At 40.1% G+C, this 17,744-nt stretch overlaps 1 protein-coding gene across 7 annotated transcripts in view; it reads left to right on the top strand.

Moving 5' to 3' along the window:
* LOC138323113 (visual pigment-like receptor peropsin) overlaps positions 1–9,285 on the top strand; it is a 28,817-nt gene extending 19,532 nt beyond the window's left edge. For 6 of the 7 annotated variants that reach the window (XM_069267469.1, XM_069267472.1, XM_069267471.1 and 3 more), the window contains exons 2-6: positions 80–239; positions 6,954–7,081; positions 7,400–7,496; positions 7,708–7,930; positions 8,194–9,285. In XM_069267469.1, the coding sequence (XP_069123570.1) occupies positions 80–239; positions 6,954–7,081; positions 7,400–7,496; positions 7,708–7,930; positions 8,194–8,430 (845 nt within the window). In that variant the 3' untranslated portion in view covers positions 8,431–9,285. Of the gene's footprint in view, positions 1–79; positions 240–3,157; positions 3,646–6,953; positions 7,082–7,399; positions 7,497–7,707; positions 7,931–8,193 lie in introns of those variants that run through there. The other variant, XM_069267475.1, reaches the window with a different exon arrangement.
* Positions 9,286–17,744: the final 8,459 nt, after the last annotated feature.

The raw sequence follows: 17,744 nt of genomic DNA, 5'->3' as shown, positions 1-17,744 counted from the left end.
AAGTTTACAGTATAAAGTCTGGGTAATGAACATTTTACTTATCAAACTTTACTATTCCAGCTTTCTGTCTCATTCCCAGGGTCCGCCGGAGTACTAGCCAATGCTTTCACCATACTGACGTTTATGCGGGAGTCTCCAATCGGCTCTCCTCGCCACATCCTACAACTCAATATGGCCATCGCCAACCTCCTCGTTTGTGCGCCATTCCCTTTCTCAGGACTATCCAGCTTCAAGGGACAGTAAGTCATCCGATTTTAATTGAGTGGGTATTTTAGTTGTGATCTTTAACCATAACATGAGCTTTTTGTTTGTTTGTTTGTTTGATTATATTAACTGCATGTTAACAGCCCATGTATGCGTGTGTTGCGTGTATGAAGTGCGGGTGTGTGTTTTTGGAGACTGCGGTATATTCGTGTTGTGTCCTCTTGTATCAGAGGAACTTTTGCCCTTTTTATAGTGAAATCCCTCTGAAGTGTGCCATTGAAGACACCAAATAGTATATTATACTGACAACGGACAAACCAGTCGTCCCACTCCCTTTATGCTGAGTGCTAAGCAGGAGCAGAAACTACCAATTTTATGGTGTGTCTCGACCAGAGGACAACACTCAGAGCCTACCTCACAGGGGTGAGCGCTTAACGGAACGCCAAAAGTGAGGTGGTGTCGTTAGAAACGTTAGAAAGAATGATGTCAGATAGGAAGAAAATAAAAGATACTAAATTTAGTCGTCATTAACACTCATAGGGACTGTCAGGTACAATTATAACGTTCTATATACATAATTGTGACATCTACTCTTTTGCACTCGTCATTAAATTGTAACTTGACAATGTGAACGATGTTTCTGTACCAGTATAGTAGGGGAGACGTTTATAAAAGCCGATAATGAGAACGTGGACAACATCAGTGTAAATTTCTTTTATGTGATTGTTCCAATATGAAAAATATATTTGGGCAGCTATTGTTGTAAAGAGATATGCCGACTTCATTACATATGTCTGTTTAATTAGTCATCCATCGGTCTGTCTTATTAAAAGCTGAATTGGTATCCTGTAGTCTACTCTAATCAACTCTCATGTCGTGTTTTTTATGTCGTGGCGGTGATGAGGGTTTGGAACAGAAGGCTGGTAAGGCTTCTGTATCATGTAGTGGAGGCAGTGATGGCTGGGTATGAATTGGTGACAGTACGTGTACATTGTAGTTGTTGACTATTAGATTTGTATATTTTAGTAACTGTTGGCGTTGGTGGTGGTATTTTTTACGGTTTTGTTGACTAAATAATTTGTATATTTCAGTTACTGTTGGAAGTAATGGTGGTAGTAGTGGTGGTGGTGGTGGTAGTGGTGATGGTAGTGGTGGTAGTGGTGGTGGTGTAGTGTGGTGATGGTAGTGGTGGTGTGTGGTGGTGGTGTAGTGGTGGAAATGGTGGTGGTGGTGGTGGTGGTGGTGGTGGTGGTGGTGGTGGTGGTAGTGGTTGTAATGGTAGTGGTGGAAGTAGTGGTGGTAGTGGTGGTGATGGTGGTAGTGATGTTGGTGGTAATTGTGGTGATGGTGGTATTGGTGGTAGTGGTGTGTGATGGTAGTGGTGGTGATGTTGGTGGCAATGGTGGTGGTGGGTGGTGGTAGTGGTGGTGCTGCTGCTGCTGGTGGTTTGTGGTAGGTGGTGATGGTGGTAGTATGGTGATGGTGTGTGGTGGTGATGGTGGTTGATGGTGGTTGTGGTGGTGTGTGGTGTTGGGTGGTGGTGGTGGTATGTGTGGTGTGGTGGTGTATGGTGGTGGTGGTGGTGGTGGTGGTATTAGTGGTGGTGGTGATGTTGGTGGTAGAAGTGGTGGTGGTTGAAGTGGTGGTGGTGGTGGTGATGGTAGTGGTGGTGGTGGTAGTGTGGTGGTGGTAGTGGTGGTGGTGGTAGTGGTTGTGATGGTAGTGGTGAAGTAGTGGTGGTGCTGGTGGTGGTGGAGGAGGAAGTGGTGGTGGTAGTGGTGGTGATGTTGGTGGTGGTGATGTTGGTGGTAGTGGTGGTGATGTTGGTGGTAGTGGTGGTAGTGGTGGTGATGTTGGTGGTAATGGTGGTGGTGGTGGTGATGTTGGTGGTAGTGGTGTGGTGGGGGGGGGTGGTGGTGGTGGTGGTGGTGGTGGTGGTGATGTTGGTGGTAGTGGTGGTGGTGGTGGTGATGTTGGTGGTAGTGGTGGTGGTGATGTTGGTGGTAGTGGTGGTAGTGGTGGTGATGTTGGTGGTAATGGTGGTGGTGGTGGTGATGTGGTGGTAGTGGTGGTGGGGTGGTGGTGGTAGGTGGTGGTGGTGGTGGTGGTGGTGTGGTGGTGGTATGGTGGTGGTGGTGGTGTGTGGTGGTGTGGTGGTGTGGGTGGTGGTGGTGGTGTGTGGTAGTGGTGTGCTGGTGGTGGTTGTGGTGTGGTGTATGGTAGTGATGGTGATGGTAGTGGTTGTGGTGTTAGAAGTGGTGGTGGTAGTAGTGGTGGTGGAAGTGGGGTCGGTGGTGATGGTGATGATGGTGATAGTGGTGGTGGTGATGGAAGTGATTGTGATGGTTGTGGTGGTGATGGTGGTGTGTGATGGTGGTAGTGGTGGTGGCGGCGGCGGTGGTGGTGGTGATGGTAGTGGTTGTGGTGGCGATGGTGATGGTAGTGGTTGTGGTGGTGGTAGTGGTGGTAGTAGTAGTGGTAACGGTGGTGGTGATGGTGGTGGTAGTGGTGGTGAAGTGGTGGTGGTGGAAGTGGTGGTGGTGACAATGGTGGTGGTAGTGGTTGTGGTGATAGAAGTGGTGGTGGTGGTGGTAGTGATGGTGGTAATGGTGGTGGTATTGGCGATGGAAGTGGTGGTAGTGGTGGAGGTGATAATGGTGGTTGTAGTTGAAGTGGTGGTGGTGCTGGTGGAAGTGGTGGTTATGGTGATGATGGTGGTTGAAGTGGTGATGGTGGTGGTGGTGGTAGTGGTTGTGGTGGTGGAAGTGGTTGTGGTGGTGGAAGTGGTGGTGGTATTGGTGGTGGTATTGCTGGTGGTAGTGGTTGAGGTGGTGGTGGTGTTAGTGGTGGAGATAGTAGTGGTGGTGTTGGTGGTGGTAGTGGTGGTGATGTTTGTTGTGGTGGTAGTGGTGGTGGTGTTGGTGGTGGTGTTGGTGGTAGTGGTGGTGGTGGTAGTGGTGGTGATGGTGGTGATGGAAGTGGTGGTAGTGCTGCTTTGTTGGTAATTGTGATATATAGTCTCTGTATTGAAGATTTTGATAGAGATATTTGGCAGTTGTTGTTGGTAACGATCATTGGTGCTCTAGTTGCCATCGTGCAAAATGGTGCAACAAGCCGCACTAGCCAGTTCAATTGCTGCGGTAACTTGCTGCACATAAGTCATAAGTGTGATGCAATGTAGCCTCTGATCATGAGTTGGCAGCAATGTTGCTGCACCTGCGAAGTGCCAATTGAAACCAACGGAAGACTGCAGGCATCAGAGAGCTTACAAACGACCACGTCCTTTTGACACAAAGTAGTGATACCGTAAAGGATTATTAGGTCGGCATGGACAGGTTGATGAAGTATAATGAGTTACCATGGTGTGCTAGCACTAATGAATGGTCTTATAGACTCTCTTAGTGTGGTCCCGGAATCTGGACAACCTCGGTTAACGACACGGTAATTATCCTTCCTGGCAAAATCCCGTGCTCTAGCAATCTGATAGAGGACAATCCATTTCCTACAACAATAATTGTATTGGTATCTATAACAAGATAAAATGATACAAGGAATGTCGCTGGTCCCCAGTAACTGGGTCAGCGACAAGGATATACATTGCTATCGTGCCGTGTAGATATTCAAGGATTAACTTGAATAGATTGTTTATGTTATGGAGATATAACACAAAAATCTGGACTCTAAATAAACCGCGAATTATGATATTACACTTAGAGTTTTGTGTTATTTCTCCATAACATAAAAACTCTATTCAAATTAATCCTTATAATTCAATTTACTAAAGATTATCTCTTCAATACTCAAAATTCATTTTTTCTATGAAATTATTACGCCGTCATCCCAGCCAATCAGAAGCAACGTCATAAACGGCGACGCCATTTTTTCCTTTATGGGCTGATAAAGTAATTTTTAAGCCAATGAAAATGCTCGTAACAAGCAAAATTGAATTATATATAGATGCAATGTATCTTATGAGGTAGTATATGGTTACTAAAGCACGCCTTAAAAGTTAAAAAGTTAAAATCTCGAGATAAAATCTGAATCAATACGGACCTTATTCCGCATATTTTCATAATTTGAAACCATTTTAACCAAAAACGTTAAAAACTTTTTGCGTTAGAATAATATTTTGACACGAATCGATTTTATCTTCAAACAAAACACCAAATTGTAATGACATTGATAATTGTGCAAGTACCGACGAGCCAGAAAATATCCATCGAAAACACTTAGAGACTTTAAAATTAAACACAACACAAAAATGGTTCTTCAAAAATGATTACATTAGATCGTCATGTTGTTGATGATTGTCTTTAATGGTGTGATGATTCGAGTAGAAAGTGTGAAAACATAGTTTGTGCATTACAATTATGTTCTACGCACAATTATGTCAGTTTTCCTCACGTAATTTGGTGTTCTACGTACAATTATGTTAGTTTTCTGTACGTAAAGGGGATAGTTTAATGTTCAAACTGGACCCCGGAACCATTTGGTGGTGAGCGTTAACGTTCTGCTTTTGCTAGCCAGACAAAAACCTAATAGATATTTGATCTTGTCTGTGTTCGAATAAGGATGGGTCTGCGCGATGTTATTGCTTCTTATTAGTCTTTCGCAGCTTTATTGTGGTGTAATGGGAATTGGTGTATAAAGTAAAACTGAATTACTTTGAAAGGGAAGCATATATGTCTGTGACTATGTCTGGGTTAGATGCGGCGGCCGTTGGAGGGTGTGTTGCGTGACTGGTTTGGAGTGACTGCCACTGATATGTCTCTATTCCATTTTACCTATTCTTTCTATTAGTGTTACTTGTTCAGTATTACATCCCGTCTACGGTATTATGCAAACATATTTCATGTGTTTAGTATCAAATTATGAAATGTTTCATTTCTTCTACAAAATTATTGAGAACTTGCTGTGTAACATGAAATGTTCGTTAAGTGATGTTTTGGTGGTTATTGTGAAACCACGAAAATAAAAACGACGAATTTTGTTTATATAGTATTGTCACTATTACTCCGTCGGCTAGTCATGAATAGTTTTACCCACGAATGATAGCAAAGCTCCTAACCACGAAACATACGAATATTTCATATTATACAGTGATTGTGGAAGTTTTGAACATAACTCCTACCCTAAAAGTATTCGTCCCCATGCACCTATTTCTATCAAATACTCACATTTAGTCTGGAATTTATAGATAGTTTTTTGTCTTTTATCCAAGTGAAAACGACCTTTACGTACCAAACTTTATACGGTTTTCCTAAAGTGCACTAAAACGTCTTTCGGAAGTGGAGAGCAGTATTGCTGTTTGCTGTCGATGGTATAATGCTCCAATACTTTGAAGAGATTAGCCGTAAGAGATTAAGAATCACGACATTCAGGCTAATAACAAGGAAATAGGTTTGTGTAGTGTGAGTAGAGCTCATTTGTCACGGAACTGATGACACTATTCTCTCTGAGGTTAGATCAAAAGCAAATTAGTACATATAGAGCTGGGTTACACTGCCGATTGTGAACAGGAAAGGAAATCTAGATAATAATAAAACATAAGAGCATTCAAAGTCGGTAACCCACATAATCAACCTACACTATAGGCTGCGGTCTGATTAACGTGGCGTAGTGTGGAGAGCATTTGCTAACTTGTTTTTGGTTATATCCTTTCCTGTGTGCAATGGTTTGCGTGTAGCATTTGCATGTCTGTTTTTTCGGGAGACTGTGGTATATATAATAATATGGGTTGTGTCTCCCAGTAATAATTGAAACTCTTACAAACATTGCAGTGACACTACCAATCGAAGCATACTGCCACAGGCACCAAACAGCACTCCCAATCTAGACAATGTTCGATCACGTCGTCCGCATCCCAAAATCAGAGCTGCGCTTGAAAGAACAACATAACTACTAGATTTCTATTCGTGAAGCAAATGATGAATACAAACTCGTTTATCTATATAAAACCCGGAACTCAATAGAATGTTGGTATTTATGCGTCACCCTTTACGCAAAACAAAGGCATGGGTAATCAGTAGCGTTATACCAAAATTGAGAAATCAAATTTAAGACAGTTGAAAAATGGGCAAGCACCACCTAAATCAACGAAACGTGAGTTTGTAAGACAAATCGGTCTATGGATGGAAAACACGTTTAGTAACACAAAGAGTACGTAGCAAACTTATAATTTCCGTTGATAACAAGAGCTGAATTCAATAATCCCACCAGGTATTCATAGTAACACGGTGCCATGCTATATCGTGGCGAAAAGTGCCACCAAAGGAACCAGAACTGTCAACTGACTATATGTCTAGCTGCAATTACCTATCATAGTGAACAGTGAAGTAGTATATATTTAATACATTTCAAAATACACTTAATGTCAGCCTCAAATAAAGTCCTTGTCCCATTGACTCTAATAAAGCATGATGTTTGCATACTAATATATTTTTTTTTCGAAAACATAACCGCAGAGTAGGCTTACGGTGTTACTTGTAGCTGGCCTTTTAGCGACCGAGTTGTTATCTGCTGTTCAGTTCTAATTAATTCCAATTAACCGGGGGTCTGCAACAATGAGTTCTTATGTATGACGATTTTTTGTAATTATCTTTTTGACGATATGGGTTGCCAGTTGCCCTTTCATTTAAAACATGACCACACAGTTTTGATGCACGATGTTACTTGTAAATGAATGTTGACTGACTTGGTTTTCCAGTAAATGTATGTCCATAGAATTCTAAATACGACATTACTTGCAGATGGCTGTTCGGTGAGCTAGGCTGTCAACTATATGGTACAGAGTCCTTTCTTGGTGGGATGGCGGCCACCACATTCATCCCAGTCGTGTGTATAGAACATTACCTGGCCAGCTGCAAAAAAGACTTCTGTAAGTCGCACGCTTAGGAATACATTAATCGACCATTTAAAGAGCTGAACGGCTTAATATTTGGAATGATTGTTATGAGACCAGAGTCAAGAGCAGTAGTCACAATTCAATCTTCTTACTTTTTATCAAGGAAGATTTCTTCTTGTTGCAGTTCATGAATTTCCTTTTGTACTGTTTAAAACTTGGTCACATCATTTTAGAATATTGTTTCATTGTATTTTGCCTTCATTGCAATAGACATATTTTGTATATGTAGTACATATTTCCGCTCTCAAAGTAAAAATCCACACCCAAGACATCCCATTGTATTGTTTACAGACGACACCATCTCCAGCAGCACCTGGTGGACTGTTGCCATGCTATGCTGGATGTACGCTGCTCTTTGGGCCATTCTACCTCTCTTTGGCTGGAACAGGTGAGCTGTACTACAATATCAAGATGCTTATTACGGGTAGTATTCATCTGGGTTATGTATATAGTTGAGTGATGATGATCATGCTTCTGATTTCCTTACACTTTATGCTATTTAACAGTTAATTGTTTGATAACGAATGAGTGCATGCAAGTAGGCCTAAGTCCTTTCGTTTTTCGCATTAGCACTGTACATTGTTTTTCTGCTTTCACAGCTATGATGTTGAATCGTCTGGGATCGCTTGCGGCATCAACTGGTTAAAGAAAGACGCGAGTCACATTACGTACATGCAGGCGATGGTAATCACGTACCTCATTCTCTTTGTCATGGCGTTTTACGGACTGTACCAGTCACGTGTGTACTGGGAGAGTGTTCAGGTCAAGGCCGACCCCAAACCGGACGCGAAGAACTGGTTCACAGAGAGACAGCAGGCATGGGTAAGTATCCGACAAGCATTGGAAATGGTTGAAATATCAAGCACCTTTTGATCTTCTCTTGAGACTTATCTGCCTTTCACATCATTCGGAAGCAGTGTTAAACGTATGGAGCAAACCCTGTTATTTAAAGAAAGGGTGTACACAAGAATTTCTTGCACATTGGCAAGACACTTAGAACATTTGCTTCTTGATTTGCCTCTAAGTCATGTACAAACATGTAAAATATAGATACACTTATTCTTAATCTGTTTATATCATTACAGATTTGTTTGGCGTTTATGGGGATCATGTGTATCGGGTTCGGACCATATGCAATCCTCGGCGCATGGTCAGCTCTCACGGACAGTACGACCGTGTCCACTCTCGCCATCATCATCCCCTCCCTCGCCTGTAAGGCTAGTAGCTCCCTTTATCCCCTTCCCTACATCGTGGCCAGTGACAAGTTTCGGGCAGCCTACCTTGGTTACCGCGTTTCCGAACAGGAAGCCAAGGCCAACTGATGACGTAATATCCGGGCTGATCACACCCATTACAAAGAAAGGTGTCGTGAACAATTCACATTGTGATGAACGTTGTATGAACAGAGATTTATCTATTTTCAGTCAGGGATGTGTCCTATTTGTCAACTTATGAACAATGGATGAACAGTGTTGAGACAGGAAACGAGTGACGTATACTTACTACAACATTTTGTCGTAAAGTTGCTATAGCACCAGGTGATATGTGCTTGTGTAATGGCAAGTGTCCGTCGTCCGTTTAGCCATAGGTCAATATTAGCTAGTCACTGGTTTCGCAGTTTAACGCCTATGTGACTTCGTCTAACGCCATCCATCAGTTGAAGGAGTGCTCAACTTTTCCAGCATTATTGGTGACAATAGCTGTTGAAAATAGATGAGTTTTAAAGGCACAATTTAGTCACAGCATGCATTGGAATTTGGGTTTATATAGGAAATAACTCAGTTCTAATGGAGTGGTTGCTATTGCTGTGACCTGCACGCGATGTCTATATGCGGTCAGTTTGCGCAAAGCGTAAAAATTGTCCCTTTAAATGATAAAGTATGTTATGTACTTTTCGCATTGATGTACATGGCATTCACCAACTTTCGAACAAAAACCAAATGTAAATGCATAAAAATATGACGTTCGCAATTTCTTTATCTCGGCGTTATCAGGTGAGTGAATTGGGTTACTATGGGCATCTGGCTTTTGTTTGCTTTCTCTTCCAAATGCTTTACGATTTTAAGTTTTTTCGTCAAGGTTTCTTGAATATTTTGTTAGTAATTTGATGTTTTCTCTGACGTCATGGCAGGTATTGAATTGTACAACGTAACAAATAAAGCCTAGCTATTTATATACTACTTAGTTGAATTGTTTACTATGATGCTGTTGTGACCTCAGTAGGACACACAAAATCAAACGAAATCCCACAACACCGGCCAATCAAACGAAGTGTAAGCCCTTACATCGACCAAAGAAACGAAATGTGAGCCATTACATCGACCAATCAAACAAAATGCGAGTCCTTACACCTACCAATGAAACGAAATGTGAGCCCTTACACCGACCAAAGAAACGAAATGTGAGCCCTTACACCGACCAAAGAAACGAAATGTGAGCCCTTACATCGACCAATCAAACAAAATGCGAGTCCTTACACCTACCAATGAAACGAAATGTGAGCCCTTACACCGACCGAAGAAACGAAGTGTAAGTCCTTACACCGACCAAAGAAACGAAATGTGAGCCCTTACAGCGAACAATCAAACAAAATGTGAGCCCTTACGACTATTCAAACAAAATGTGAGTCCTTACACCTACCAATGAAACGAAATGTGAGTCTTTACACCTGCCAATGAAACGAAATGCGACCCCTTACACCGACCAATGAAACGAAATGCGACCCTTTACATCGACCAATCAAACGAAATGTGACCCCTTTACATCGACCAATAAAAAAGTAAATCTGAGTCCTTACACCGACCAATCAAACGAAATGAGACCCCTTACACTACCAATGAAACGAAATGAGACCTCTTACACCTACCAATCAAACGAAATGTAACCCCTGACACCGACCAATCAAACGAAATGAGACCCCTTACACCGACCAATCAAACGAAATGCAACCTAGTCGATCTAGTAGAGCTTATATGCCAAATGAAATGTTGACATGACTAAAAATAACGTCACTTCCGGTCCGTCATATTTAACTTGGAAACTAAAGCTTTAACAAGCGGTATTTGTTTACATTGATTGAGAAATAAGTTATGGAGATACAGCACCATCAACCTACCGAATGTTTCCGTGGTAAAGACAGATTATTAATGAAATGGTGGCCAGGTCAATCCACCAAATTATAAATTACACCTAAAACATACAATTAAGTCGAGTTAATTATACAGCGAGGGATTTCCGCGCTAGTCTTTAGAGCATCGTATTACTGATACCTTGAAATCAGAAGAAAAAACCAAGTAATTTTATTATGGGGACGTCTTTTTCACTCCCAAATGCGGGAGACAAGAAGATAGCCATTGATACATTCAAAATGGTTACCATATAGCAATTTTATTTTCTAAGCAGCTTTAAAATTTTAAATGCATAATTCAAGACCAACTGAAGCGCTCCGGATAGAGGAACGTTCACAGAGCACAAAATAAATAGATAATGGACTTATTTTTTTTTCAAAATGTCCGCTTCAGTCACAAACCGATAAGATAAAGGGAAACTTTTACATTGTATTTTAAAAATAGGAGAACCAATGCTGTTTACGAACAAGTGCCAGACCCCTAGAACGAAATTGAAAGGTGAATTTCTGGAAGGTTTTGTAATCTAAATACCGCAGAACATAGATATCATTACATTAATAATGGTTTAAATTACAAGACGGCCACAAAGGATAAAAACAAACTTCATTGGAATATACCTGTGGTCTAAATGTTGTGCACTCCGTGTCTACCAGTAGTCTAAACCTCGTGCACTCCTTGTCTACCTGTAGTCTAAACGTAGTGCACTCCGTGTGCACAAGGGTGTAACATTTAGTCTACTACCAACTGTAAGCTTTTTAGATGTTCGATCAGAAGTTTTCCGGAACTGGCCATAACGACTCTAATATTAGCTTAATTAATATCCCAAACAAAATTATGTGTTTTTGTTCTTAAAACCCATTTATCGTATTCAAATGAATGCGTTTCAGAATACTGAATATTGTTCAAGGACGAACAGACGACAAAGGACAAAGTCGACCGTCTGATTGCTGGCTGAGGGCAACATTTTGTTATAATTATTTGAACCACTTGAATAAAATTGTACATTTCGTAAAACTTATCGCTTCCGTAAACTAATTTAATTTGCTTCCCCCCCATCTTACAAGGCCGTCAAAATACCAAAATAAATTGAATTGGAATCTCAAACTGTGATGTTAAGTAAGATATGGAAGAGAAAAGCCTGTGTGTGCAAAATATAAACATTATTCCCAATAAACATGTTCCTCAGAAAGAGCCAACCTTTTTCATAAAATATGTGTCGTAGGGCTTTGGCCGCGAAAAGTGGTGATACTTCGCCATTGTCTATAAATGCGAGTTCGTGAGAATATTTGAAAGAATTAAGCATTTATGCACATCCGATAATTTTGAGTGCTCCTAGATCGGCCACATTTTGGTTTTTATTAAGTTCTTTTGATAAATTGACATTGATCTAAGAATTATCCGCGTATACAATGCCATACGCCAGTAGTTCCACTGGTCATCCGCAGCATCAGATTGCTGAGCCATTACAGAAACACACACTGTACATAGAAGCACACACTTTACATAGAAACATACACTGTACATAAAACACACTGTACATAAAAACACACACTGTACACACACACACTGTACATAGAAACACACACTGTACGTAGAAACACACGCTGTACACAGAAGCACACACTTTACATAGAAACATACACTGTACATAAAAACACACTGTACATAAAAACACACACTGTACACTCACACTGTACATAGAAACACACACTGTACGTAGAAACACACACTGTACACAGAAACACACTGTACGACACTGTACATGAAACACACACTGTACATAAAACACACACTGTACACTGTACAGAAACACACACTGTACAGAAACACACACTGTACACAGAAACACACTGTACATAGAAACACACTGTACACACACACTGTACATAAAACACACACACACACACTGTACAAGAAACACACACTGACATAGAAACACACACTGTCATAAAACACACTAAAAAAACACACGCTGTACAGAAAACACACACTGTACACAGAAACACACACTGTACAACACACACTGTACAAGAAACACACACTGTACACAAACACACACTGTAACACACATGTACACACACTGTACAAGAAACACACACTGTACATAGAAACACACGCTGTACACAGAGACACACACTGTACATAGAAACACACACTGTACACACACACACTGTACACAGAAACACACGCTGTACACAGAAACACACACTGTACATAGAAACACACACTGTACACAGAAACACACACTGTACATAGAAACACACACTGTACACACACTGACACACACACACTGTACATAGAAACACACACTGTACACAGAAACACACACTGTACACAGAAACACACATGTACATAGAAACACACACTGTACACAGAAACACACACTGTACACAGAAACACACACTGTACATAGAAACACACACTGTACATAGAAACACACACTGTACATAGAAAACACACACTGTACACTCACACTGTACATAGAAACACACACTGTACACAGAAACACACACCGCTGTACATAGAAACACACACTGTACACAGAAACACACTGTACACAGAAACACACGCTGTACACAGAAACATACACTGTACATAGAAACACACTGTACATAAAAACACACACTGTACACTCACACTGTACATAGAAACACACACTGTACGTAGAAACACACACTGTACACAGAAACACACACTGTACATAGAAACACACACTGTTCATAGAAACACACACTATACAAAGAAACACACACTGTACACAGAAACACACACTGTACACACACACACTGTACACACACACTGTACACACACACACTACAAGAAACACACACTGTACATAGAAACACACTGTACACACTGTACAAGAAACACACACTGTACACAGAAACACCACACTGTACACAGAAACACACACTGTACACACACACACGCTGTACACACACACTGTACATAGAAACACACACTGTACACAGAAACACACACTGTACACAGAAACACACACTGTACACAGAAACACACACTGTACATAGAAACACACACTGTACACAGAAACACACACTGTACACAGAAACACACGCTGTACATAGAAACACACACTGTACACACACACTGTACATAGAAACACACACTGTACATAGAAACACACACTGTACACAGAAACACACACTGTACATAGAAACACACACTGTACACAGACACACACACTGTACATAGAAACACACACTGTACACACACACACACTGTACATAGAAACACACACTGTACACAGAAACACACACTGTACATAGAAACACACACTGTACATAGAAACACACACTGTACATAGAAACACACACTGTACACAGAAACACACACTGTACACAGAAACACACACTGTACACAGAAACACACACTGTACATAGAAACACACACTGTACACAGAAACACACACTGTACATAGAAACACACACTGTACACAGAAACACACACTGTACACAGAAACACACACTGTACACAGAAACACATGCTGTACACAGAAAACACACACTGTACACAGAAACACACACTGTACATAGAAACACACACTGTACATAGAAACACACACACTGTACACAAAACACACCTGTACACAGAAACACACACTGTACACAGAAACACACCTGTACACAGAAACACACATGTACACAGAAACACACACTGTACACAGAAACACACACTGTACATAGAAACACACACTGTACACACAAACACACAACTGTACATAGAAACACACACTGTACACAGACAACACACACCTGTACATAGAAACACACACTGTACAAAAAAACACACACTGTACATAGAAACACACACTGTACACACTACACACTGTACACAGAAACACACCTGTACACAGAAACACACACTGTACATAGAAACACACTGTACACACACACACACACACAGAAACACACGCTGTACACAGAACACACACTGTACATAGAAACACACACTGTACACACAGACACACACAACACACTGTACATAGAAACACACACTGTACACACACACACACCACACAAAACACACGCTGTACACACAACGACACACACACACACACACACACACACACTGTACATAGAAACACACACTGTACATAGAAACACACACTGTACACACACACTGTACATAGAAACACACGCTGTACACAGAAACACACGCTGTACACAGAAACACACACTGTACATAGAAACACACACTGTACATAGAAACACACACTGTACACACACACTGTACATAGAAACACACACTGTACACAGAAACACACGATGTACAAAGAAACACACACTGTACATGGAAACCCACACTGTACACGCACACTGTACATAGAAACACACACTGTACACAGAAACACACACTGTACACAGAAACACACGCTGTACACAGAAACACACACTGTACACAGAAACACACACTGTACACAGAAACACACACTGTACATAGAAACACACACTGTACACAGAAACACACGCTGTACACAGACACACACTGTACATAGAAACACACGCTGTACAAACAACACATAGAAACACACCTGTACACAGAAACACACACTGTACACAAAACACACACTGTACACACACACACACTGTACATAGAAACACACCTGTACACACCACACTGTACATAGAAACACACACTGTACATAGAAGTATAGTAATATTATTGAATAATATATCCAGTGTCAAAATGTTCGACATTGGAGAACTATCAGCACGAATTTAAACTGACGTAATGTAATTACAAATTGTATATGACCTTCGATCCACATGTAGAGTCTGCAGGACTTGTAACAGGGGATACCAGTGGGATATTTACTCCTTCCACCGTCTGAACTTATATCCTTACGTTTATCAAGTGTCTTTTTTTATTCTATCGCACTTCACTTAAGAATTGAATCTTGCTTTGATCGATTTCATGGGGTGATGAATTGAGTTGCTCTTGAAACAAATTGAATGAACTGTATCATTTTACAAGATATGACGTCAAAAAGGTATCGTTCTTAAGAGGGTATATCACGCTACCGAATAGTTATGAATAAAATTAAAAAATGCGATGTCGATTTTTGAAGCACCTGCATCGGCTCAAAATCGGCTTTTGGGCACTGAACGTAGACGTTGAATCGGTTCAATATCGGCTCTTTGGCACAGAAGTTGGTAAGAAATGATTGCAAAAATGGTCCGCCGAAGGAGATGTCTAGACTGTATGATACGGTTGTTATTGTCTCCCGCTTCGATTCAAAATGGAGAGTCACCATGTAACGTGATGGGAGCGGAAAGGTTCTAGTGGTTTGTGTAGCCTTTAGCCTTGATACAAGTTAAACAACTGATTAAAGATAAATCAATAGTCATTGACTTTTATATAGTATTTCTTATCGCCGTTTAGGCTTCATCATTTGTTTGTAACTGTGACGTTCTAACGTAGTTTCGGCACACGTCACACAGGGTCATGGCACATTTTATTTTTCTTCGGTAGGTAATGTTGCTCGACTCGAACGATACACAAGAGTCAGTAGAACGAGAGTTCATAAAAATGTTTTTAAAATTGTAGAAATCTGTTCGTAATATTTGTACTTTTTTCTAAACCACCGATGTTTAGATCTACACTTAGGCCTAGTAGGAAGCTACATGTACGCTTCTTAGGCAAAAGTAGGTCTAGATAAAATATTTCCTTGCGCGAAAACCGATGTTAAGATACCCAAGTTCATGAACAAATGAAAACGGATTTTTAAGTAGTTTCATTGAGTCCAACTTCAGTGAAAATTGAAATATATATAAATAGCTCGGCCATGTACGTATTATGACGTTGCGTTAAGTGGCGCAGGACCACTCGCGATGTAACGTAATTTAGACATATTCGTACAAAACTGACTATTCCAGAACATATAGCCTACCGACTTTATGGATACACTCTTTACTAGTACATTATTTATATTGAAGATAATCATAGTACTTATGGATTTTAATGCATGACATTGAAAGCTCGGGTTTGCAGTGTAACAATATTTCTCCTCGCCACATCCCTCGCTGTAGAACTGCTGGAAGCACCATAAAACTCAGCGTTATACGAGAGATTTAATGATAAGTGGAAACTCGTTACACAGAAAATTGAATTGTTACTTTAATTCTATTAGGGCAACATGCCCTATCTTACAAACTAGGCCAAACCGCATTTGATTCCCAGGAAATGTGTTATGGGTGTAATATTATGTAAATACATACAAATGTATATAGTGCATGGCTGCCAGGCAATTGGTTATAGTAAAATTATTTGGATAATCCATTCCACAGCAGATTTATATGAAACACTATCATTATTTGGTTACCATGGGTTAAAGGCCCACTACCTTTCCGGAGCAAAATTTAAAGGTTTCTTAAAAAACATTAATAACAAAAGAAAATATATATCGAAGGCTTAAGATGAGGTTACAACACCAAACATATGCAAAATTTCCTGTCTAATGTACGATAACAGTGGAGATTCTTTTCGCTGTTTTGCCGTCTGGCGCAGTGATAGTCAACTACCGCGCGGCATTTAGGACGACGGCGGGAAACATAAAACGACCCGCGTTATGAAAATTAACATTTTATTTATTCTAATTAAACAGTTCTGATGATGATGATAAGTGTGCTAGTAAACGTATAGCTAATAACTTCTGCGACTCTACAAAATTATTGATCTCGTTTTACATTCCTATTTCAAAAATTAAAAGCCGTTTCGGAAAGGTAGTGGCCCTTTAATAATGGGAAGTATCAAAATATAACAATCAGTTCTAAATCAACATGCAGTATAATCAGTCAGTAGGTATGCTACCTTCAGTACACATTGTTCAGTTACATCTTGTAGTAGGCCTAATTAAACGTAAGTATATCAAAGTATAAAATACAAAGGGCGTTGACATTTTGGTTAGGGTAGTAGTAATCTACACATAGCAACAGTGTTTAATGCTTGTTAGCTAGGGATATAATAGATTTACAAAGTTTATAGCACTGATTTAACATGTTTCATGTTTTGTTACTTAAAGATGCTCCACCGCCGACAGACCAAAAATGATATTCATCATTTGAACAATAATTGGTGTTTAATCGTGTATATAATAGTCTAATTAACACAAAAAATAATATAAAATAATTTATTTTGCCTTTGGTACATGCGCATTCAGTAGTTCATTTCATATAAGTGGTACGGATTTTTTTCGGGATGCAATTAATTATTTTTCATATTTTTAACTTGAAGTAAAATTAGGAGCTCAAACTTTTCAATGGTGGTAATGGTGTAAAGTAAGTAACTTTTGTAACTGAAGAAAAATACTTAATCGTCTGCTCCTGTTTTTCATAGTGAAAAAATACCATTTGTCAGCGGTGGAGCATCTTTAAGTAATGATTCTGATCAAAATTAGAGAGAAACATGTACAGCTTATTACATATTTGGTTGGTTATGAAGGATATATTAAGAAATCAATTTAAACTCCAAATTGAAAAGGATTTCCA

This window comes from Argopecten irradians, chromosome 5, assembly GCF_041381155.1.
Source record: "Argopecten irradians isolate NY chromosome 5, Ai_NY, whole genome shotgun sequence".
Lineage (NCBI taxonomy): Eukaryota > Metazoa > Mollusca > Bivalvia > Pectinida > Pectinidae > Argopecten > Argopecten irradians.
This window is presented reverse-complemented; position numbering and strand designations above follow the sequence as displayed.